Below are 25,081 nucleotides of genomic sequence, written 5' to 3'. Positions count from 1 at the left end.
AAATGGCACTATAAATCTTGGATAAGATCTTTCTGAGAGCATCTCCAAATGAGATATCAAATTGTCCAAATCAGCAATAACGGTAACAAAAGACAGCATTAATGTTTTCCAACCGATAAGCCAAATCTGATCTAGCATGATATGGATTGACATCTCTTCCCCTTGCTGCCAAATTTGACAGAACCTTCAGATTTTTTTAATTAATTATTAAATGCTCTTTATTAATTTTTTATTGGTTTAAAGCATTATCTTTTCGTTTCTTTTCATTCCCAATGCAAAGAAAATACATATGAATTATTATTTTATGTTTAAAATTTGACATATCAGTTTGAGAACAAAAATTTAAAAGATGCCAAAGTGCCATGTAAGCCTTCAAATTCAAATTTTAGGTTTAAAATTTGACATCTCCTTCGGAGATGGTCTGAAGTTCAAGTGCTTTTAAAAATTACAGTCTAATGCTAAGCCTTTTCTTGAAAAAAAGGCAAGAACAATTATGTATAGTACAACTGTTGAGCAAAAATTGTGCACAATATGTAAACAAATAATTCACTCAACACAATTTCACCCTCGTTCATTTTTCCGAAGAGGGTTTTATTAATTTGAGCTCTAACCATTTTAGACTATGCGTCTATTAATTTCAATCATTCGTTAAAAGGAAAAACCCTTTTATTCCAATATGAATCAATCGTAACTTGGGGATTTTGGGGTTTATTTGATTTTGTGACTGCATCTAGGTCGAGCCCTAGATTGCCTACGTACCCTTGTTGAAGGATCAAGTCACTCGTAGTTCCTTATGTATTTGTTGGGGTTTGATGCTTTGTGTAGTTTTAGCTTGTGCGGGCGAGGACTTTGAGCCATTGGAGCATAACGTGGCTTTGTGCCATTTGAGTATTGTCACGGCTTCGTACCATTTGAAGTTTGACTCGACTTTGTGCCATTTTGAGATTTGATGTGGCTTCGTGTCTTTGGGATTTCAATGTAGCATGAGTCCACTAATTTGAGGTGGCAAATTCATCGAGCTTTGTGCTTTGAGATGGTTTGAGTCCACGGCATTTGAAGTGATTTACATCCACGAATTTGGTGTCGTCGATGTTATCTCCATAATCCTTTATTTTGGATTGCTTGGACTCAATATGTCTCCATGACGCCATTAGGCTCCTGCCATTTGTTGCTCATCCTCGGCTCTAATTCATAGGTTCTACATTTGCAAAGCCCATATGAATTTAGATGGGGAGCCATGGCTTTTCTTTGTTCTCCACGTGGGCAGCATTCCCACTTAACTTAGAGAGATTTTGTTTTGCAGCAAGCTTTTTTCTTCTTCTATTTGAAGACTTCGAATTTTCTAAGTCCCAAATAGGGCTTCAAGTGGTGGTGTTTGGAAAGGAAAACCATATTTTAGCTTTCCATATATCTTGAATTTGCATGGAAGACGACTGCCCCTTTTTTTTTAAGTGACCACGTGCATGGTTTAGAAGACAAATTTATTTCTATTCTTCTCTACTATAGCTTTCCTTTGCAGACTTTGCAACCTCCATTTTTTTCTTATCTTTCGAATTCCTAGCACAAAAGGTTTTGGGTGGAACTCTCGTATCCCATGTTAATTTTGTACTTGAGAACATTAGATTAACGCCTGCTAGTTTTCTTCTACAAGTGAGGTTCATCTCGAAGCCATAGTCTTGCTGCATTTGTCATTTAGTCAAGTAAAGTTGCTGCATACCTCCGAGCAGCATCCTTGCATAGCTGTTGTTGGTGGCAGAGGCGATGGTCATTTTATTGTTGTTGGCAGAGAAACAAATATCTTTTAGCAATTTATTTAGAGATGTGGTAAATTCCATTTCTTTCCTTTTGTCTTGTAGCATCTGTCAGTTTTATTTCAATGCTTGTGGTTAATATTTTTGACCCAATATTTGATCAAAATGATAACCACATTCAAGTCATTTGAAAGACTTCTTCCTCATTTCTGGTCAATTCTTTGAAGCAGGGAGCAGCAGCAACATGCCAAATTCTTCAAGTCGTATTCCTCTGCTCTTGATTCGACGTTTCCCAATGAGCTCCTAAAAAGGAGAAGCAGCAACCGCCAAATTCTTCGAGTCGTATTCCTCTGCTCTTGATTCGAAGTTTCCCAATGAGCTCCTAAAACGGAGCACCAGCAACCGTCAAATTCTTTGAGTCGTATTCTTCTGCTCTTGATTCAAAGTTTTCCAATGAGCTCCTAAAATGGAGCAACAGCAACCGCCAAATTCTTCAAGTCGTATTCCTCTGTTCTTGATTCGAAATTTCCCAATGAACTCCTAAAACGGAGCAGTGGGGAGCGGATCAAGAAATTCACGGAGTTGATGGCAGCGGTTGTTGTAGGTCGTCTCTGCGATCTGGACTCTAGGGAAATCGGCTCGCCATTGCCACTATTCGTGGCTGGGCTTTTATCGGCGACCTTTGCGGTTGTAGGAATTGACAGCGGCAATGATGGTTGCTGCTTCTTGCGGCTGGCGGCGCTGCTACGGGAGGAGCGAGGAGGCATCGGAGCTTTTCAAGCTGCGGTTATCTGGTCCCTGGGGAGGTCAGCTGTGGCCGCTACTAGTATGTTCATTGTTGTTGCTGCCTTGTTGGCTTCTTTCCTGTGCGCCGTCGGTGAACCTCCACATTATTGTTGGGCATGGTAGACCAGCACTGTTGGGTTCCTTTTCTTCCCCTGGGATATTTGACTTTGTGTGTTTGGTGATCTCCGAAAGAGGGTGAGAGTTAGGGAAAGGATTTGGGGTTGCTTTTTTAGAGTCTCCACCTCCATTTTTGCTTCGTGGAATGGGAGAGGATGAAGAAGCAAAGTGCTTCTTTTTCTACAAAGGAAGGAAATATCAACGAAATACAAAGGAAAGATTAACCCAAAAAAAAAAATTTATACCTTTTGAGTCCTTGCCTTTCTTTTTGTCGTCCACCCCTCCTCTGTATTCTTCTGTTCCTCTTCCTGTTTGTTCTCTCTGTGCCCCACAATTCTTGCAGCGTTTTTTTCCTCTCTTCTGTATGCTTTTGCCATCCCTCTCCCCTGTGTTTTACGTCCTATTTATAGACTTTGAAGAACTTTGAGTTTGCAGGCAACGTGGGGTGAAAAGTATGGTGAAAGTGGGTAGTTTTCACCAACTTCTTTTGAACATCCAGGGAAATGGAGGAACTGTTTCCCATTATAAAATTAAAACTTATTTTTATTTTACAATGGATGGTGTAGATTTCCTTAAAATAATCTGTATCATTGATTTGTTTGCCACTCACATGCCCAGTTTCCTTGAATTAAGGAACCGCTTTTTTTTTTTTTTTTTTTAACCTCAATAACAACCTTTCAACATTGCCATATGACACGAACACCCTCACATAAGATTTGTTGCGGACGAATTCCTTCTTCAATCCGTCTAGATCAGCCTGTACCGCCTTTCAAATGCACTTTTTATTTATCAGACTCCTTTTGAGAAGTTTGATTATCGGACTCTTTAACGTCGCGAAGTGATTTGGAAAGAATTTTGTAACCTACAATCCACCTAAAAGTTGGTAGAAAACAAATGCCGGCTAGGCTTGTAACAAACTCCGCATCAATGCATGACACCAACACTTTGGCAACTCATGGAACCCAGACTTTATAAAGTTTGAGCGACATATTTACAGGTGGAGGAAGGACGAAGAAGGATGGAGGAAGGATGATGCAGGAGACGTGGAAGAAATGTGATGAAATTGAGATTCCACCATAAAACCAATTGACAATATAGAGTAGTCCAAGACCATATAAACACGTAACAAACCTTGTCCCTCACCGATGTGGGACAACTCTCAACAAAATGTTAATGTAATGGTACACAAAAATGAAAACCAAAAACTGGAAACAAACTTTAGTTGGTTTCACTTTCAAGTTTTTGTTTCATACATTTCTCCCACTACCCTCCCTTCACTGTTTTTCTTCCATATTTTCCACTCATGTGATCATATCCTTCTATCTCGAGCACAAACAATTCAAATGAAAAACAAAAAACGAAATGCTTATCAAGCGCCGCAAGGTCATAGAGGGGCCTCTTTACCATTATGTATAAATGGACTCCTAGACTGTCTAAAAAGGAATATTTATTATTTGACCCGTATCCCGACATAAGATGTCCAATTGGGGCAATACTGGAAATGGCCATCCATAAATAAGTAATACATGTAAGAAGATGTAAAGTTGCAAAAATTAGAGGGTTGGGACAAGTGAATTGGCGCGACAAGGTCCAAGGAAATTACTTTGCAAAACTGCTGCTTGCCACATTTTGTACCTTTTTCTACCTTCTGAACACTAAAATACTAACCTCCATCCGTTTGAAAAAGGAAGAGTGTACAAGGAGTAGAAAAATGATGTGAAAAAATAATTTGTGTGCATATGGGCAATGAGAAGAGGAAGAACTAAGAGTAGAAGGTGTTGACAAAGACAAGCTAACTGCTATATATTTTAGAAAATCAAACGAAGTCGACAATTTGGAGAGGGAAAATTCAGGTCCAATCTATTTCAGTAGACTTCATCACAAGGCACTCTTTTAACTAGACTGTTTTTTACGGTCAATACTATCACATGGCAGGGATAATGCTACATAAGTTTCTCTCGGATGGATGGAATGCGACTTTTTATTTTAGTACAAGCGATATTACTACTTTATTTACGTTAGGGGAAGGGAAAAGGTTTAAACTCGAAATGTAGTGAGTTGAAGAGGAAGATTCTAATCATTGAGACAATATGAAAGCCAATCTCAAAGTTTAACAGAATTTGGCAGGTTCATTGTTCCATCAATTTACAAACATGGAAAATGCCAAGGGATTAAACAATACAAAATACAACTTAAACTACTACATCAGCACATATGATCAAATCTCGAAGTCTAGGCACCCCAACCAAAAGAGATGCAGAAGCAGAGAGAAAAACCAATTACATAGAGCAAGCAAGACCTGATCTTTAAATCCGCACTTGCCTTATTTATCCTACACTCGCAGAGTTGTTTCTCCAATCTGAGTTGATCAGCAGCCAATGCCTTCACTTCCACTTGTAGCTCATCTACTTCCTTCTTGTATTCGTTGACCTCTTTCTCCAACCGGCGTACATCCGCCCGCAGTGCCTTCACGTCCACTTCTGTTTCATCAGATCCGTTTAGGTCGCCGAGTGATCTCGCAACAATTTTGTAACCTACACGTCCACTTGCAAAATCAGTAGAAAAGCAACCGCGACTACAGACTAGAGTAACAAATTCCGTATTCATGCATTACTATACTGATGCTGGTGTAACAAATATATAGGTACGAAGAGTGCGATGAGGAAGTAAAACCTGGAATACAATTAAGGCCCTCCTCAGTTGCGTGTTTTACGATCCTGGTGCCCAACCGGACCATCTTAGCCCGGGCATCCTCGCCCTGAAATAAGTGGTTCAAGTTGCCCCAGACGGCGGGATCCATTTCGATTGGTAACGGGCGGTGGAGCACGGTGTTGCTTCTCAGCTGTAGAGCTTAGCTCAAGCTTAGGCGTTTCTCTTTGTAGTAATTGGTATAGCAAGAGATTATTTGGGAGGGTAAATAACATTGTGTCTGGTGTGGGTACGTAGGTCGATGATGCATGGGTCATATGAATAGGCGGCCTTGTGTTTATTGCAACGATACTCATTGGTTCGCCTTGGTAAGCACATGCTAGGAAATGAATTCCGCTTTGCTCTTTAGTATTCCCATGCTTGCATTGGTACATGCATTGTGAGTGGTGGTTTAAATGACGTTCTCTTGAATGACTTACCATAAAGAACTCGTTTGAAAATATTTTTGTAAAATATAATTATGTTTGTATACGCTTATATTAGAGAGGAGGAAAATGCTAGAACAATCATTTTTTATATTATATTTTGTAAATCACGTGGCAGTTGATGATTAAATTTTTTGAAACTTTAACAAAAAGCTACGGGTAATGTTCATTTTAACGAAAAACCATATTTTTACATTAAAAAGTTAATCCTTGTACTATTCACTTTACCCTTTATTTTGTCTTTACTGTTAAAACTCAAAATTTTCAAACAATTTTCATTAGTTTTCCTTAAAAAAAAAAAATTCACGATATTCTAAAAAGCCTTGTTTGGATGTTAGGCGGTTGGGTTGGGTCATTCATGTTGAATGGACCACACCTTAAATAATAAGGAAAACTAATGAAAATGGCTTGAAAACTTTGAGTTTTAATGATAAGGACAAAATAAAGGGTAAAGTGAATAGTAACATGATTGACTTTTTAGTGTAAAAATATGGTTTTTCGTTAAAGTAAACAGTACCGGGTGCTTTTCGTTAAAGTTTCCTAAATAATAAGACTGCATCTCTTGTGCGCTAAACTTTGTGAGCCATCGATTCTAGTGATATAGATTTGGAATTTAGTGTCGTCGATTCATCTGATATAGATTTCAAATTTAGTTTCCGACAATTATTTGCTTTTAAACTATTATATGCTTATGATAATATTAAGTGAAATGACTTGTCAATTGTTGATTGTGAAATTGTTCTATTATCATATAATGAATTTCAAGAGGGTTTAGGTTTGGTCCAACCGATATTAAGAGAATACAACTTGAACACTTGTTTGTTTGGGACTATCAATAATGTTGTTCAAATTCGTATTTGGTGATGATCGAACCTAAGGCCTCTTACAAATGAAAAGGAATACCACTAGACCGTAGTACTAAGTAGCACTACAGCTTGAGGCTTAAGAAATACACAATCTTAAGTCCCAAACAAACAAAATATAGCATGGTTTAAGATGTGAAGATACTCTAAAGTACAACTCTTCACAATCACAGAACCAGTAGTGGAGTTACATTGGGGTCAACGGATGCAAGTGACCCCAATAAGCTCTTATTTTCACACACCCATAATAGTCCTGACCCCATAATCAATCCAAACCCAGCAACCTAAAATCCCTCACCGATCAGGCAAGCATAACCCCTATAGGAAGCTTTCTTGACCGCTGGTTCATTCCCAAGGCAAAGCTAGCTATAAATCCATGGGAGAAAGGTCTCGTACACAAACTGATTAAATGGAACAACTTATCTTCAATTTTAATACTCCCGTAGAACTTAGAGCAACTCCAGTGTAAGAGCCCTTCCCTCAGGCCATTCACTATTTAATCCACCTAGTGAACAGTAACTGCCCTTAATGAATAGTGCATTCCCCTGGCAATTGCCTTTTGCATCTCCATCCCTGCACTGAATAGCCCTGGCAATTGACAATAAAATATTAGTATTTTTTTATTTATAATTAATATTATATTATTTACTTTGTATAAATTAATATTATATTATTAATTATATTAATATTATAAGGGAATCCAACACTATCTCCAACAGTCACCACAACTAAAAAAAACAAAAAACAAAACACACGGAAGCTGCAAGACAGAAACCATGAGTGCCCAATTGCGCGAACACGACGACGAGTCGTCGAAGCTGCAAGACGGCGCGGACGATGACGAAGCCAACCGCCTACTGCAGCCGCATTCCCTGTCGCTGTCGTTGTCGACATGGGACGACGAGGAGGAGGTCGCGTTCGAGGCGCAGGAGAAGATCCTGATCTTCGACGATGCCGTCGACGACGAGTCCACGGCTGTCCCACCTTTTTCGTGGAAGAAGCTGTGGCTGTTCACCGGACCGGGTTTCCTGATGAGCATATCGTTCCTGGATCCGGGTAATTTAGAAGGGGATCTCAATCGTTGCAGAGGAGATGATGGCTGACGTCGCCCAAACGTCAGCCTTGCGTCACATGGCCTTCGGGCTGGCAATCGCTGCCGCACCTGTCGCTCGAGCTTGGCCTGTCCCTCGGGCTCCCAAACGCTGGAGCATGTCCACCGGGCAACAACCCACTGTTCAATCCATTGTCCCCCCAGCAAATGCTCCCGCTGGAGCTACTCTTATAGAGTTTCTGATTGTGCATCCTGGCTCTGCCACTACACAGAACAAATAAATAAATAAAAGAGTTTAAATCCTTTCTCATCACCTCCTTGATATGAAAGTCTCAACGGATGAAGTAACAAGATGAATATTATGACGAACACAGAAAAACCGACAATGAAGTTACCAAAATCGGGGATGTCAAGAAAAGAGGTCCAAAGTTCATCATGCCGATTCTGCTTTCGGAGAATTGCATCCATATGAAACCAAGGAATGCTCCAAGTAATTAACTCCAGGGTGGGGAATGGAATGCCAAGTTGATGATATAATCTCCAGGATCACTACCATACACATATTTCTACATCACAAAAACATACACTTGCACCATGTCAAGATGCAGCTAGATAATTTGGAGTTTTAGTTTCCTTGTCGTGTCGATCATCTAGAATACCAAATTGAGCAAAGGAAATTCAAATCCTCCGTTAAAAAAAATAAATAAAAACAAAGCAAAAAAAAATGTTGGTTCAATTGGAACAGTCCAGCAGGCCATAGTGGATCCGGGTGGCACCGACCTGTTATCCTTCCACTGCCGGGAGCGGGAAGTAATCGTTGCTCTGTGAAGCCAGCCTTACGCAGTGCCCTCCACTCTAGGAACCATGAAGCCTGAGCCTTCGCTCAAGCCACACGGCCCAACTCCCAGCTTGGAATGGGCACGCCAGAATAGAGCCACGACGAACCCAACCCGCAGAGACTGAACCAGCGTCCCAACACCTTGTTGCCCCCACTTGGGTTATAAGCTTTCGATAGTAAGCTCGGCGATTGATGCTCCATGCACAATCTATATAAAGGGTTATGTTTATCTGTCCGTGGTCGATGTGGGACAAGTTCTGTTCTTAAATATGACCGTGTTTAAATTAAATTGCAGTTTTAAATGGAAATTTCTGAACAATAATCCATTGGGTAGCGGGCGAGAGTTAATAGTTAAACAACGCTTTATACAGTAAACTGAAATTCCGACGTTTGTGCACCTGAATGGACAAAAGCTGGAGAATTTTGTTGAGAACCCGCAACCGGTGAGTGACGTAAGTGCTGTGTGGAGGCAGCTTCTGCATTCTCTTCACTTGTTTGTGCACTGGCGCCTCCTTCTCCCCAGGCCCTGTGAGCTTCCATGGAGCTTCCGGTTGAGCGCCGCCGCCATCTTCCGTGGTCACATCAAGCGCACTCGTGGCCTTACAAGGATCAACTTTCAAGAAAACCTCGAAATTGTTATTATTTGGAAAGCGAAGGTAGGGTTTTGGGCGGAGTCACAAAATTGAAAACTCAAGTGCAAAACCCCAACATCTCACTGTTTGTCCAATAGTATTTCGCCCATTTTCTCGGCAACCAAACAAGACCGCGATTTGGAAAAAGATGTAGGACAAAGAGAAGAAAACGTAAAACCTTAAAACAAAGAGGGACTTACAGACTTTTTGTAGCTATAGATTCCTCGTTACGAGGAAGCAATTTCGCGCTGGGGAAGAAGACGCGGTGGAGATATTGTGGGCTGGTTTGGAAGTTAAATTAAATGTCTGAGAGTTTTTTTTTTTTTTTTTTTTTTGTTGAAAATGTTTTTGGAAATAATTTTTGATAAAAAAATAACTTTAAAAGAAAAATTATAGTGCATTTACAAGAAGCACACAAAGGAATATTCTTGAAATAAAGCACTAATTATTTTGGGAATTTAAAAATATCTTCTTTAAAAACCTTTTTGGATATTTTGAAAGAACACTTGATTTTATTTGAAAGTGAGAAATCAGATAACCAAATTATAAGAATAGATTGTTGGGGAGAGATAACAGTATTATTTATTTTAGAGATTAACGAAACTTATATTAAAAATGAGTCTCTATCTATCTTTTTATTTCTCTCACATATTTTTCGTCGATAAGTCTCTATCTTCTTCTTACCTCTCTCTCCTACTTATTCGTATTTCTCTTTTCTTTTTCTTTTCTTTTTTTATTGTCTTGTTTTCTAAATTTGTAAGTGTAACACTTTTTATTTACCCTATCATCACCTCCAATTTCTTGCTTTTTACACTTTTTATCAAATTGAAGATGACATCAAACTACCCGGTACTGTGTTCCATGGAACTAACCATAATGCTAAAGCCCATTTGGCACCCGGTAAAAGGAAAGGGATCTTCTGCTGATCCCTTCCACCAAATTCATCCAATCAATCAATCTGGGCTTATGAAATTCGATCAAACGGCTACAAACAGGAGCATTTTTAAAAGTTGTAATAACTTTAGCTATTGGATCAAATTTCAAATGTCCGAATTAGGTGATTGGGTGGATTTGGTGGATGGGATCCGAAGAGGATCCCTTTCCTTGGTAAAAGGCTACTCTCATTCTAATATGAGCATTGGGTTAGAATGTAATTTGAAACGAAATGCAAATTTTTTTTTATGAAAAAAGTTTGTTAACGGGTTGAGTTTAAATGACCTATTAACTTAACGGGTTGAATATGAGTGATCCGTCAATTTAACAGGTCGGGTTGAAACCGATCCAAACTCAATAAAACTAACCCATTTACAGGTCTAGTTACATGTCAGCCCCAAAATGTTTGATAATTCCCACTTACTTTATTAAGTGTGATGGATATGGATTCCCACTAAATAATTCTTCCACCTTTGTGATCACTCAACACAACTCATTACCTGCAAGACTCAAACCAGCTCCCCACAAATAACAATTGACATTTGCAAATTGATTTGTTAAATTGATTTGTCTGCCAACAATTTCACTTTCTCATTCTCATGCATAGGTTTGGGTAGTGGTTAATTCACATTCGCATTCTCGTTTTCTTCTTCTACACAATTTTTTTTAAATTTTGTTTAAGTTAATCAATTCAAGAGTTTTTTTTTAATTACAAGCGATATTACTACTCTAAACTAAATTAAGAAAACAAAGAAGATTGAAATTGAAATGCAATGAGTTGAAGAGAACGATCTATCTACTAGGACATTTTATCACTTGGTATTAAATCCAAAAACTAGAAAGAACAAAAAAAAATGCCCATAAAAAAAGTACTACGAAAATCGCTTCTCATTTTCCAGAATCTTATACCATTGGATCTCTTAGTTTTACCTTTATTTTTTTGTTTGTCAAAAACAATAAAGAAGTAGTAGTTATTGTGGAGCTGTTATTGCTTGTTTTGTTATGTTGAAGTTGGGTGAACCACACAGCACGCATTGTCTCTGCTACTACTTAACCAATTCCACCAACTTCAAAGCCACCTTGAAAGGATGAATTATGCTTTTCTTCTCACCTTGATTTTTCAAATCAAATCACTTTTATCGTATGATTAGATTAATGCTGACAACGACCATATAATATGATAGTTTTGTCACTTAGTATTACGGTTTAATGATATTATTTTTCATTTGTAAGTGAAAGATATTAAGTTAAATTATTGTCAAAAGCGAATTTGAATCATATATTGCTAACTATTGAAAGGCTTTGCTCACTCTCTACCTTTTTAATATAGATAATACTGTATGTTTAAGAAAAATACAATGGTCTTAATTTCATAATTTAAGCCAATATCAAACCACTTCCCCCCTAGGGACGGTGCAGGTTTCTAAAAATTTAACAGTGAAGTCTTTAATCAGCCAGGTCAGTGGAGAATGGGATATTGAATTCTTAAAGGCTTTCTTGACGGAAGAAGATTATGAGGCAATTTTGGAGACGCAAACGGGAGACCCGAAGCTAAGAGGAATGATCCTTTCGCCTACCTCGTTACAAACCTGTCCTAGTGCCTTATGGAAGATGGTTTGGAAGTTGGAGGCACCGCCAAAAGCTTGCAATTTTTTATGGAGAACGTTGCATGGGGCTATAGCTACCATGGCGAATTTATTTCAACGTAGGTCTTCTCCTTCTCCTTTGTGCCCCATCTGTAAGTCTTTTGATGAGTTTATAGAACATATGTTTCTCAAATGCCCTTGGGTGGAAGGAATTTGGTTTGGAAGGGTGCTGAATATTCGTACATACCGGTTGCAGGTTTCTAATTGGGCAGATTGGATTATTCGGATGTTTGAATCGGCTAATGGTTCAAGAGAGGTTCGGATTATGATTTTTTCCAACATTGCTTTTACCTGCTGGCATATTTGGAAATCAAGATGTGACTTCCTTTTCAACAATCAAAATCCCAATCCCAGAAGAGTTATTGCTGCTATTTCCTCCTTTATTTCGGAGTTTAAAGGATCTATGCCTACTCCAAGCAAGAGGTCTCGCCCCTGCCCAAGAAGTGAGGAAGAGGTTGTGCATTGGTCCCCCCCTAAACCCGGGTGTTATTAAGATAAATGTTGATGCAAGTTGGGAGGCAAGTAATGGGACGGGCTACTCGGGGGTGGTGGCGAGGAATGAGGAAGGCTAGTTCCTGGTTGCTTGTAGGTATCGAATAAAGGCTATTAGTGTTGCTATGGCAGAGGCTATGGCAATCTTGTATGGATGTAAGCTGGGAGCTCTCAGAGGGTGGGATTCGATTATAGTGGAATCAGACTCACTTGACTCAATTTCTTGCCTTCAAGATTTGGCAAGGAAGGGCAATTGGGAGGCTTTTCCCATTCTCAGGAAGTGTGTTAGATTGGGATCGGCTTTCCAAGATTGTCGCTGGTCTTGGATACCAAGATTGGCCAACTCAACGACGGATTTCTTGGCGTCGCAGAATTGTAAGGAAGTATGTGATTTTATCTAGGTCGATCGACCCCCATCTTCCCTGATTAATGTTTTATGTAATGATAGGCTTCCTTGCCCTCCTTGACTATTCTATTTTCGTAGTGTAAGAAGGGACGCTCCAGCATTAGGTGCGGCGTCTAGATTTTATTTCTACCTTCTTGCACTACTGGATTGTAGATGGTGTTCAGTTCTTGTTTGCCTCTTGGTAGGCTTTCTTGTACTCTTTTGGCATCTCTGCCCGGTTAGTGATCTTCCGATTTCCAAAAAAAAAAAAAACCACCATTTTTTCTCTCTCCTACCCTCCTGATCTCTTTCTCTCGTTTCCCTCTTGTATTTCTCTCTCATTTCTCGTTCCTCTGATCCTCTCTTTGAATTTCTATGTTTGGCCAATTAAATTTAGTAGTAATTTGCAAATTCACGAGGAGTTGTTATAGACATATCTGTTTTTTTTTAATTATTAAAATTTAAAAACAATTTTAAATCTCATACCAAATAAATTTTTGAATCTTAATAAAAATATTCTTAAAAGATGTTATTAAGAAATTATAATTTTTTTTAATACGATACCGAACCGATCTTTATATTTTTATTCTCACCATGATTTTTCAAATCAAATCACTTTTATTGTATGATTAAATTAATATTGAGAAAGGCCATATGATATGATGGGCTTAATTTCATAATTTAAGCCAATACCAACCACTTTTTTTTTTTGGAACTTTAACAAAAAACTCCCGATATTATTTACTTTAACGAAAAATCATATTTTTACACTAAAAAGTCAATCCCGATATTATTTATTTTATCTTTTATTTTATCATTTTCGTTAAAACTCAAAGTTTTCAAATCATGTTCATGTTTTTCCTTTTATTTTTTTATTAGACTAGTACTTGCTAGAGGAGCCAAAAGCTTCCCACCATCTTATGTCATTTCTAGCTTTCACATCAACATTACCATCCAACAAAGTGGAAACAATGATACAATGTGTTAATGTGGAATTATCTATTGTTTTACCATTTTTATTAGGGATATACCTTGTTTGAGCTATTTTTTTATTAGACTAGTACTTGCTAGAGGAGCCAAAAGCTTCCCACCATCTTATGTCATTTCTAGCTTTCACATCAACATTACCATCCAACAAAGTGGAAACAATGATACAATGTGCTAATGTGGAATTATCTATTGTTTTACCATTTTTACTAGGGATATACCTTGTTTGAGCTGCATTTGCAAATTCAGTAATGTTATTTCAAAATAGAAAATTGACCATATTATTATCGTACATGAGACTTATCTTTATTAGAAAATTGATCATATTGCTAACGTAAAAAATTTGATTGTTGATTAGTAGAAGAGCTTCGAAGAGTTGAGATGATGTAGAGTGAATCCCTCTCAAATTGAAATTTAGAAAATCACATTACACCACCATTGTCACACCTTCATGAGCAGCCAACACTTCTACGTGTTAGGTTCAAGAAAATGTTATCAAAATAGTTAGCAAGTCTAAGAGCATTTCCAAAGTAGATGTCAAATATTAAATACAAAATTTAAATTTAAAAGCTTTCATGGCACTTTTGATCTTTTTTAAAGTTTTGTTCTCATCCGATTTACATTAATTACATTTTATAATTGTAATAAATATTTTCAGAACAAAAACAATAATAAAAATAATAAAGCCATTTATTAATCTTTTTTAAAATTTTGTTCTCCACCAGATTTACATTAAATACTTTTAATAGAAATAATAAAATTTTGTTTTCCACATCAGACCACATAGAATTAACATTTCAGTTAGAAAACACTATTTTTTTTCACTATTATTATTGATACGTACTTTGTGTTTGTGATATTTCGTTTGGAGATGTTCTAATTTTTCAAAATAATCCTGCATCACAACACCAACTCTAGAAAAATGAAAAAAGAAAAAGAAAAAAAAAGACATGAAAACTAATGAAAATGACTTGAAAACTTTGAGTTTTAACGATAAGGACAAAATAAAGGGTAAAGTGAATAGTACTATGATTGATTTTTTAGTGTAAAAATGTGGTTTTTCGTTAAAATGAACAGTACCAAGAGCTTTTCATTAAAGTTCCCTAGTATAAATGCTACTTGTAATGTTGAATGGTGTATATTTGATTGATGATTCGATAGACTTAAAATTAAAACCAAACCGATTCAAATAAAATGATTCAATTTAACCAAAGTTACTAATGCAACCAACCCAAAGTAAACTGCTTTGGAAGGTTTGGTTTGGGCCAAGGTCCAATTCTTTTACATTTTCTCAACTTTGCTGTACATGAAAAATAGAGAGGAAAAACAATAGAGGAGCTTGGTCTTTTAAGATTGAGGAAGAGTTCCTCTTCAGTTTAATTCGTATTTATAATTAAAATCGTTTATATTAAAATAATTCTGTAAAAATTTCTAAAAAAATTAATTAAAACTAATGTTGTTTAATCAATGATAACAAATAAATAGACGGTTGATGATGTTTTTACTAAATTCGTGCATTTTTTTGTAGTATTAAATGATTTCATATTTTATCAATTTTTTTTGTAGAAATATCCTTATAGAGTGGTTTATAATATTAACAGTTTCGATCATAAACTTGAAGTTTCATGAATCGACCCCACAAAGTTAATTGAGGAGGAACTCCTCCTCAGCTATTGAGGAGCCAAATTAATTCTTAAAAATATTACTTGACTTATCACACACACATTTTTAAATGTCGGTTCGATTTAGACTAGTTTACAATAATATAAAATCAAATTTCATCATATCACTATACACTGGTTCGTTTTCGGACCAATCAAATTTCTTATTCAAAATCAAATCAAACCGTTCAAAACGGTTCAAAGCGGTCGGTTTGATCGGTTCGGTTCCTAGTAATGTGATTTTGGATCTTAAAAAAGAGAGAAAAAAAAAAGAAATGTGAAAAGGTAAAAACTCAAAAATAAAAGTCAAGAGCGAATCTGCTTCGATCTCTCTCCTTCTCTCTTACTTTCATTTTTCTTTGGTGGTCGCATAATAATCCAGAGAGAGAAAGGAGAGGGAGAAAGAGCGCAAAAAGACCAATTTGACCTTCGTCCGCCCGCGGAGCTGCTGCTGCTGCTTTTTCTTCTTCGTCTTTCCTCGCGTCTGCTAGTTCTGCTGCTGTACGGTCGCCTCACCATGAACGAGAAGGCCAACGTCACCAAGGAGCTCAACGCCAAGCACAGAAAGGTCTCTTTTTTTTTCCCGTTTTCTAATTTTGGAAATTACAATTTATGCACCGAGAAATTTTCATAATTTGGAATTTGCCCCCCAATCTTGTTCATTTCCGTGCAAATTGTTTCGGATCCTCGACTACGTATTGTGGAATTGGATTTCTGTTTTTGGGTGTAATTAACCCTTTTGTTTGGTTGCTGAGAATTGAGGGGAAAACGTTTGAGAATCTGTGCATGGTTGGAGTTTGATTGGATTTGATTAGATTTGTACATTTCAATTTGGATTCGTGGATATGAATTGCAATATTGAAGTGGTAGATTTGACTGGATTTGATGAGATTTGATCTATAGTTTTGGGTCATGATTCGATTTATCTGAATTTGTTTCGATTCACCAATACCTCTACTGTTTTCCTATGTGTATGAAATTTGGTCATAGGTTTAGATGATGAACTATCGAAATGGGCAATAATGGAAGTTTGGATTTGTGCTTTAACAGTTGTCTGTAATTATCCGTGTATGCTGTTATTAGTTAATATGTGAATTTTGAAGCTTGGAGAAATTATTCTTGAAGAAGATCCTTTCGAAGCATCTATTGTCAATTCTGTTTGTGTGTGATTTCCAGATCATTTTCTGCTTTGATTTCTTTTATAAAAATGAAAATCGAATTTGCCTTATTGACATTCCATGTATGCTGTTGCAGATCGTTTGCAACATTATGATTGTGATCCTACTGAGTGTTGAATCACCCAATGCTCTATTTGCGCGACTAGTCATTGGGCTCTCTTTAAATAGTTACACTTTCTTTTTATGATTATATTCAGTGGTTGCTTGTATTTATAATTTTCGCCTATTTGTTTTATCATGTGCAGATACTGGAAGGACTTCTTAAATTGCCAGAGAATAGGGAATGTGCTGACTGCAAAGCCAAGTACGTAAGCATTCAAAAGAGATGATTTGCATTTCATGATACTGGATAACCAAGCATAGAGAATGAAAAATGATTTAAGCCATAACAGCCGTGCATCTTAATCCATGCATAACAAGTGTCATAATAAGCTTTCTAAATTGGTGAACAGATAGTATCAATTTTAAATGATGAATTGTCTTCTTTACAGGGGTCCAAGATGGGCTAGTGTGAATTTAGGTATCTTTATATGCATGCAATGTTCCGGGATCCACAGAAGTCTTGGCGTACACATATCGAAGGTGATTTTCATCTTTTATGTGGCTCATGACAAGAATACTTGGTGAACTAATTGTTAGGGCGGTTTACATTTCTCTTGGTATGCCTCTTTGAATTTTTGTTGACAGCAATATAAGGTCCAGCAAATCATAATAACGGGTGAATCCACCTAACATTAGCTCTTGGTTTTTGAAAAATATCCTGAAAATTGATTTCATTAACTGCCCCTTGTTGGTGGCAAACGGCACCATTGTGTCTTTTCATGCCTTGCATTCTTATCTATATATTTACATGGACAGGCTCCAAAAAACCTTAAAAACCCATAAAATCTCCTTGGTTAACAAGATTTCTAATAAACAATAATTTAATATCATGAGGGTAGAACAGTAAACAACTAATTTTTAAATTAACAGAATTTGATATAAAATCCAAGAACAACCCATGTAGTACAGTTGTGATCTGAGTGTTACTGACTTTTTCTGCAGGTGCGGTCTGCTACTTTGGACACATGGCTTCCAGAGCAGGTTGCTTTTATTCAATGTAAGCTGGTCTTAGGACCTGGGCCTCTAGTTTGTTTCTCTGTTGATTGATTTCAATTTTCTTATGTTTAGAAAGATTGTTTGATTTTATACAGCAATGGGAAATGAGAAGTCAAATAGTTACTGGGAAGCAGAACTACCTCCAAACTATGACAGAGTTGGAATTGAGAATTTTATTCGTGCAAAGTGCGTGTCTGGCGGTATCCCTTAGAACTAGCATCTATTTGTCGAGATATAGTTGTTGTCTATCATCAGTTTTTATTATGATTTAGGTAAACTCTTTAAAACTGCTTCTGGCATTCTTTTCAGGTATGAAGATAAGAGATGGGTTCCTAGGGACGGACAACCAAAGCCACCTTCTAAAGTGTGGGAAGAAAGGACTAACTTACATTGGCCTCAATCTGGAGAAAAAAATGGGCATGGTTATGTTGGAAATTCTGAAAAGAAGGTTGAGGAAAGGAAGAACATTCTAGCGACTCATACAAAAGAAAGTGTTCCTGCTGCAAGAATTAGTCTTCCTGTTCCTCCGAAAGGTCCTGAACAGGTATTTAATATGGTGTTTCCCTGCAAGCTTATGTTTTTTCTGTTTGTTTTCATGTTGTTGCACCTGATTGATTTCTTATCGTAGATTATTTGGGGTTCTTGTTGACAAACTCAGTGTTAATGATTTTTATGTCAGATCTACCAATTGTTTTGTATGATGAACTATATTGTTTAAGAAACAAGAAAATATATGATGGGCAGATATTCTCAGTAAGAGAGTTAATAAAGCAACAAACATGACAAAAGAAAGGGAAATAGTAAAATAAAAAATGGAAAGTTTTATTTAAGGGGTCTGCTACTATGTTACCATGTTTTCATGGAAATCATCTTCCTTTAAAAGAAAAGAGCATTGTTGAACGAACTTGCGTTTGATAATTGGTAGCAAGAATGGACAAAAACATGTGATATGTTGGAGATAACACATCATTCCGTTTCTGGCACGCAGAAAGCATGCAAAAATCAAGTATCAATGGTGTCATAGAAATATTGAAATGTCTTTGGCATTCGGTAACCCAGTGTGTGAATATTGGCGGGGCACTAAAGTGGTAATTAGAGCCTAGAGGTTCAAGTAGGTGTCATAGAGAGACGTTTCTCAGGGACTTGTTGAGTTATTTTTTAACCTTTGTTTCAGATCAGGTAGTAGGGAGAAGATTCATTTCTAGTATGAGGATTCCTCTTGCTGCGTCCCTTTCCCCTGATCATACTAGCTTCCCTTGTCTCATAATGCATTAATAGCTAGTTCGATGCTTCCTCTGCTTCATCTTTTGTGGTGGAACTTCAATTTCTTCGGGAATCTGAGAGATCAAGAAATTGTCCAGATTTCTACTCTTCTTTTCGATTGAGACCATATCCCTTTCCTCGGCAAGAATAGCCAGGATGGCCAGGCTCCTGGAGTTCAGTCACCTTTTTGTGTAGATCACACTGTCCATGATTTTTATCCCTTGCTTACTATGGAAGGCTAAAGTACCTATATCAATAAGGCCTTAAGGTTGTTTTCCCTTCAACGGTGTCCCATGTGCAAAGGAGCACTTGACAGTATCAACCGCCTTTTCCTTCTTTGTGCTGTTTTGAGTGTCGGTGTCATCTAAATTCAGAAAATGTCATTTTCTTCATTTTAAACTTGGATTGTGAAGCTGCTATCTCTTTGGGTGACATGTTTTAGTACTGGTTTAGTACTGAGGTGCTTTTATAAAAAGTGGGTATCAAAAAAGGCTGAACTCAAAAAGGTGTTTGGTAAACACTTAAAAACAGCTTATTTTCACAGTTTTGGGTGAAAAAAAAAATTGAAAACGTGAAGCAGCAAAAATGAGCTTATTCTCACAGCACAGCAGAAGCAGTTTTTTTTCAAAGCACAGCAATACCAAACCAGCCCTTACATGGTCATTTTTAATTTGCTTGTTGCTTGGTTCCTTTTGGTTTGACCTTTTCTATTTAAAGTATGCGCTTTGTCTTTTTTTATTTCTTCTCTCAGTATGTTTCAAGTCCTGTAAAAAAAATTGCATACTTTGATTTTATTGGCCCATTTCCTTTTTTTTTTTTGTACAGTTTCTTTCCCTAGTATTTGTTACCTCGTTTATTTTAGAAAGAGTAGTAGACCTAAAAGTTTTGATTCATGGTGTATCCAAATTTTGACAGGTTGTACATGTCTCAAGACCACAAGATGTTCAGAAAATAGAACCAGCTGTTGAGCCAGCTGAAGCAACAAAGCAAGCTGTTGATACTGCTCCTCCTGCCCCTCCAAAAGTTGATTATGCTACCGACCTTTTCAACATGCTTTCAGTGGATGGTCCAAGCGAGAATGGATCAGATGCAGCATCAGCTGAGGATAATGATTGGGCTGGTTTTCAGTGTATGTCTTTGCTCCACTCCCATCATTCTAAAACGTTTTCCTTTACTGGGATCATCCTATATAAGTTTGGTTCTGGGGATTAAGACATATGGTTGCCTTTATCTGCAGCTGCTGAAAAGGCATCGACAGCTGAGAAAACTGGTCCTTCAAAAGCAGCAGGGAACAATGTCAAATCTTCATCAGGAATTGAGGATCTATTTAAAGATGCACCTTCGGTAACACCTGTTTCAGAGAAACCCCAGAAAGACGTAAAAACTGACATTATGAGTCTTTTTGAGAAGGTATGTGCTGGATTATCATGGGGTAAATTACATAGTAGCCCCTCAGGTTTGAAGTCTATTACAACCTCATACAACAACTTTAAAACATTTCACTTTCATACCTCCAGTACCATTTTATTTCAAAATAACACCTTCGTTAGATTTTCCATCCATTAGTCTGTTAAATGCTGACGTGGCTGCCACATTTGTGCTGATGTGGCTGCCACGTGGCAAAAAAAAAAAATTTTTAATTTTTTTTAAAAAAAACCGAAATCTTCTAAATATTAAAATTAAAAAAATTAAAAAAAAACTAGAAAAACCCCCATATACTGAGCGCAAAACCTCTCCATCTCTTCCCTTCCTTTGTCCCTGCACGCCTCCTCCTTCATCTCCGCAAGGACGTTGTCCCAGTTCCTCCCAAACCCATCGTCTCTGCCACCCCAGAAGCCATCCACGTCTTCCGATACGATTGCGTCCACGATCCGACGGCTCACCTTTCTCCTCGCTTCCCTCACCGTGGGGTTCGAGTCCAGCTTCAGCAGCAGCTGCATCAGGGATTCGTTCATCCTCAGCTTCTCACGCTCGCTTGTCCTGACGGAATCAACAGTTTCTTGCCATTGGATCAGGCGCTGGAACTCGTCGGCCTTGGAGTGGACGGCTGCGATTGTTTTGAAGTGGGTGCGGATGAGGTGGGCCCGGTAGGCCGATTGAATTTTGATGGCTGCGGTGGATTGCGGTAAGTGAAGGGTGATGGGAATTGGGGCGTTCGAGGACTGGATGGGAATTTCGGTGGTGGCGGGAGGGGTCTGCAACTGTGAGAAGGTTTCATCATCTTTGGCTAAGCCCTGGTGAATTTGAGTGAGTGAAAAAGGGTGGGGGTGTGTAGAGAAGGAAAGAGGGTGGGTGGGGGTGTTCTGGGTTTTTGGTTTTGGGGTGGGGGACGCGGGTGGGGTGGGGTGGGGTGGGGGAGGGGTTATCATTTCTGGATTGCAGGGAAGAAGATGAAGATGAAGATGGGGGATATGGGTTTGGGGTTGCGGGGAGAATAGAGGATTTTGGGAGTTGCAGAAGGGTGGGGGGAAGGAAGGGAGACAAAGGAAGGGTTTTTCTAGTTTTTTTTTAATTTTAATATTTAGAAGATTTATGTTTTTTTTAAAAAAAATTAAAAAATTATTTTTTTTGCCACGTGGCAGCCACATCAGCACAAATGTGGCAGCCACGTCAGCATTTAACAGACTAATGGATGGAAAATCTAACGGAGGTGTTATTTTGAAATAAAATGGTACTGGATGTATGAAAGTGAAATGTTTTAAAGTTGTTGTATGAGGTTGTAATAGACCACAAACCTGAGGGGCTACTATGTAATTTACCCATTATCATGTGAATCCGAATTATTGTTTGAAAAATATTTAAATGGTTTGATAAATTCTTTTTGTTAGTTGGACAAAAATCGTTCTGGCTTTGCCCCATAATCCATTATAAATTTTGTACAAGGCTGATTTATTTAATTTAAAATTAAGCCTTAAATTAAGTAAAATGATCTTTTAAAAAATTACTTTGGTTTTGACTGAATCGAATTATCGTTTTCTTGTTCCGTTGCATACCATGGTTTGTAAATGCATGTTATATTATTTAACAATTTGAATATCTGCAGTCGAACATGGTGTCACCCTTCTCTATGCATCAGCAGCAACTAGCAATGCTGGCTCAGCACCAGTCTCTTCTCATGGCTGCGGCTAAATCTGGTGCAGATCAAAAGTTTCCTGGTATTATTCAACAACCTGTGTCCAACGGAAGCAATTTACCTTCCCAAGGTTGGTCAAACGTTGGCTACCAATATCCTGGATTGGTGATGCCTGTAGATGGGCAGGCTGATCTACAGAAAGTTCCACAGGTATAGTCCACAATAAGGCTTCATTATGTAAAAGTATTTCGTTTATCAACGTTGAGGTGACATTCTCATTGTGTATATTTCCTTTTGAGTCAGAGTCAGACAAAGACCATGGGACAGGCACATCCATTGGGGACCTCTGTTCCGTATTCAGCATCAAGGTATGTCATAAATCTCTGCCTGTCCTAGTTTTAGTTGGCACATTTGTGATGGGATTTTCTCGCTGTTATTTGGGTGTGTAAATGGTTAGCAAATGGAAAAAAATCCGAAGCAAATTGAGCTTCATGTTTCACAACCTTGATTGCTGCTGTTATTCAATAGGCCCCTCTTTGCAAGCACGGTTCTTAAAACATATGGGCTTAAATTAGTTTACCAATTAGACGAGCTTACACTGGAGAAATGGGGATGTAATGCATCAAATATTCATCATTTCGTGCTAATGCTACATTTAGTTTTGCTTCATTAGCATAATAACACACCTATTATCTGGTTCCCAAAGGTTTTCGGAGTTTCTAATTGGATTCTACACGGCTAATATTAATGAATGAAACATTTTACCCCTAGTATTTTCTTTTATCAATACTACTGCTTCTATGTTGCAGCTTTTACGGTATGGCCCAAGTTAACCCAGTTAATGGCGTGACAAACGATGGGGCGAACAAGACTCAATCACCATCTCCCGTATCATCTTCAACTTCTGCACAATCAGGAAAAGATTATGATTTCTCTTCTTTGACACAATTGATGTTCGCAAAACCGTGAAAAGCCTTTGGTCCCGGCCTTGTTATACCATACAAAAACAGTCGAATTACAGAAAGATATTACTTTCTTTTTTTTCCCATCGTCTGTTCCACCTGTACTGGGGTTTGTAAACTATTTTGTAGAGGGAGTACCGCTTTTTAGCTTTTCTCTGGGTGATCACTTCATGTGTATGATTAGGGCTATTTGAGCAATAAGATGGGTTTAGATTGATCAAAATTATTTTGTTCCCAGTTTAATTTGTGTTCTTTGGATGAATATTTTTTACTTAAGGGAACCTCAAGAACAATGCCTGTCGATGCATGGTGTTTGGAATCCCAGAATTCTTACAAATCGTTCCGTTTCTCGTGTTTATTTTCTTTCGTTTTGCGGTAACAAGAATGGGTAACATCCCAAACACCAGCAAGTTCTAGCCAAACTCACGGCAATTCCTTTTGAAGTCCACTGTTTTATGCTCAATAACATGGCCTATAAATCTCGAATAAGCACGCTAAATGCTCATGGTTTTGCTACAAGCAATGAAATCATGCAGAAATTGGGATAGGATGGTGGTTTGAAACCTCACCTACGTGAGAGAAACTTCAATACTTTGCATGATTAGGATAACTCTCACGTTGAGTCAAATTGTCGTGGGAGTTGAATGAGATTAATACAAGAGAGATCCAATGGTTTTTATGAGAGAATCATGATAGGGTGGTAGTTTGAAGCCTTCCCTATGCTAAGGAGAGACTTCAATAAGGCTGCTTGATTAGGACAACTTTTACACTGGTCAAAATAGCTTGGGGTTGAATGAGATTAAAAATTTTAAATACAAGAGAGAACCAGTGCTTTTGTGAGAGTGATATCACCGATCACGTGATCAAGTTGCCCTACTAAAGTGTTTCTCTTAGAGCCACAATAATGTCAAAGACTTTTAAGGGAATCTCAACTTCATCTACCAAACTCCAAATGTAAAGATAACCTAACCTTTGTAATAAAAAGTAAGAAAAGGAAAGGCCAATTTCAAGCATTGAGTAGTATTATGAAGTCACGGAATACAATAATTCATGAACAATTTGTCACCCAACATTTTCAATTCTTTTTTTAATTCTTATTCTTATGAAGATGTTCAAGGTCATGCCGGGTGAACATTGATGAAATAAAGTTCAAACGACCATGACTATCATAGCACCACTCTTTTTCCAAAGTACTTTACTAGACTTCTTGAAAAAAAAAAAAAAATCCTCATTTGTGATAGTATCTCTCTCACCACATGACATAGAATGAAATACTAATATGAGGACAATTTTTATTTTTTGGTGGAATATAAGGACGACAACTCCGCCGTGTAAGTTTATCTTACATTGCCGGTCCCAAGCCCGGATAAAGGAGGTGGGGGAGGGCGTTAGGTAGTCGACAGCCGGCACTCCATGATCACGTCGAATCCTTATGAAAATGAATCCAGAACGAAATCGCGCTAAAGCTAGGGCGTCACCCGTAAGTGGCGCGCTGTGTGGCCCGAGCACAGTGATAAGTGAGTAAGGGTCGCTGTATCTCCATCGGCACCCGGATGCAGTGTTAAATGAGCAAGGGGGCTATAGAAACTTCTTTTCGAACGACTCCACTCAAAGTTGTTTGGGAGCATATGCTCCTATCAACTTTACACGGGACACACAAAAGAAGTACTTTGATCCTATTAGATGGGGAAGGGTGAAGAAGCTAGGACAGAAGGGTAGAGTTCAAGAGAGCAAAATGCGTTTAGGAACATGGAATATAGGAACCTTGACGGGAAAATCTATGGAAGTAGTAGAAGTTATGGTGAGGAGAAGGATAAATATTATGTGCCTACAAGAAACTAAGTGGGTTGGTCGTAAGGCAAAGGATCTAGAAAACTCAGGGTTTAAACTATGGTATTCGGGCACAAATAGAACGAGAAACGGTGTTGGCATCATCGTGGACAAGACCTTGACACAAGATGTTGTAGATGTCAAAACGGTAGGAGATAGAATCATGGCAATCAAGATTGTAATAGGACAAGAACTTATCAATGTGATTAGTGCGTACGCACCTCAAGTAGGGTTGGATACGAGTTCGAAGGAGAAATTTTGGGAAGACCTTGGAGACTTGGTGCAAGGAATTGCTCAGACGGAGAAGTTATTTATAGGATGAGATTTAAATGGACACGTGGGCAGGGAGACAGGCAACTATGGAGGTTTTCATGGTGGCCATGGTTTTGGGGAGAGAAACG

The 25,081-nt window shown here is 38.0% G+C and overlaps 2 protein-coding genes and 1 long non-coding RNA gene across 3 annotated transcripts; 1 reads left to right on the top strand and 2 right to left on the bottom strand.

Annotated features, from left to right (window-relative positions):
• Positions 1 to 4,738: 4,738 nt before the first annotated feature.
• On the bottom strand, positions 4,739 to 5,792 carry LOC126590819 (uncharacterized). The gene is made up of 2 exons (XM_050256330.1): positions 5,328 to 5,792; positions 4,739 to 5,188 (listed from the first exon to the last, which is right to left on the bottom strand). Exons 1-2 carry the CDS (start codon positions 5,452 to 5,454, stop codon positions 4,887 to 4,889), a joined length of 429 nt encoding a protein of 142 aa, XP_050112287.1. The 5' UTR covers positions 5,455 to 5,792; the 3' UTR covers positions 4,739 to 4,886.
• Positions 5,793 to 6,526: 734 nt separating this feature from the next.
• LOC126588547 (uncharacterized) lies at positions 6,527 to 9,528 on the bottom strand. Its single transcript, XR_007611512.1, has 4 exons — positions 8,939 to 9,528; positions 8,098 to 8,268; positions 7,929 to 7,966; positions 6,527 to 7,099 (listed from the first exon to the last, which is right to left on the bottom strand). It is a non-coding gene; the product is annotated as an uncharacterized LOC126588547 (long non-coding RNA).
• Positions 9,529 to 15,596: 6,068 nt separating this feature from the next.
• Positions 15,597 to 23,073, top strand: LOC126590159 (ADP-ribosylation factor GTPase-activating protein AGD5-like). Its single transcript, XM_050255693.1, has 11 exons — positions 15,597 to 15,844; positions 16,700 to 16,758; positions 16,946 to 17,036; positions 17,499 to 17,553; positions 17,648 to 17,738; positions 17,862 to 18,096; positions 19,731 to 19,944; positions 20,053 to 20,225; positions 21,859 to 22,098; positions 22,192 to 22,256; positions 22,698 to 23,073. The coding sequence occupies exons 1-11, from the start codon at positions 15,794 to 15,796 to the stop codon at positions 22,855 to 22,857; spliced, it is 1,434 nt and encodes a 477-aa protein (XP_050111650.1). The 5' UTR covers positions 15,597 to 15,793; the 3' UTR covers positions 22,858 to 23,073.
• The last annotated feature ends 2,008 nt before the right edge of the window (positions 23,074 to 25,081 follow it).

The sequence above is a fragment of the Malus sylvestris genome, chromosome 11, assembly GCF_916048215.2.
Source record: "Malus sylvestris chromosome 11, drMalSylv7.2, whole genome shotgun sequence".
Lineage (NCBI taxonomy): Eukaryota > Viridiplantae > Streptophyta > Magnoliopsida > Rosales > Rosaceae > Malus > Malus sylvestris.
The sequence above is the reverse complement of the archived record's forward strand: the minus strand, read 5'-3'. Positions and strand labels throughout refer to the sequence as shown.

Excerpts from the sequence above, each read along its gene's own strand:
- LOC126590819 (XM_050256330.1), bottom strand. The coding sequence starts at position 5,454 with ATGGATCCCGCCGTCTGGGGCAACTTGAACCACTTATTTCAGGGCGAG. Across the intron at positions 5,189-5,327 it reads GGGCCTTAATTGTATTCCAG|GTTACAAAATTGTTGCGAGA; the intron begins GTTTTACTTCCT and ends GTGGACGTGTAG.
- LOC126590159 (XM_050255693.1), top strand. The coding sequence starts at position 15,794 with ATGAACGAGAAGGCCAACGTCACCAAGGAGCTCAACGCCAAGCACAGA. Across the intron at positions 16,759-16,945 it reads TGTGCTGACTGCAAAGCCAA|GGGTCCAAGATGGGCTAGTG; the intron begins GTACGTAAGCAT and ends TCTTCTTTACAG. Across the intron at positions 22,257-22,697 it reads GTTCCGTATTCAGCATCAAG|CTTTTACGGTATGGCCCAAG; the intron begins GTATGTCATAAA and ends TCTATGTTGCAG.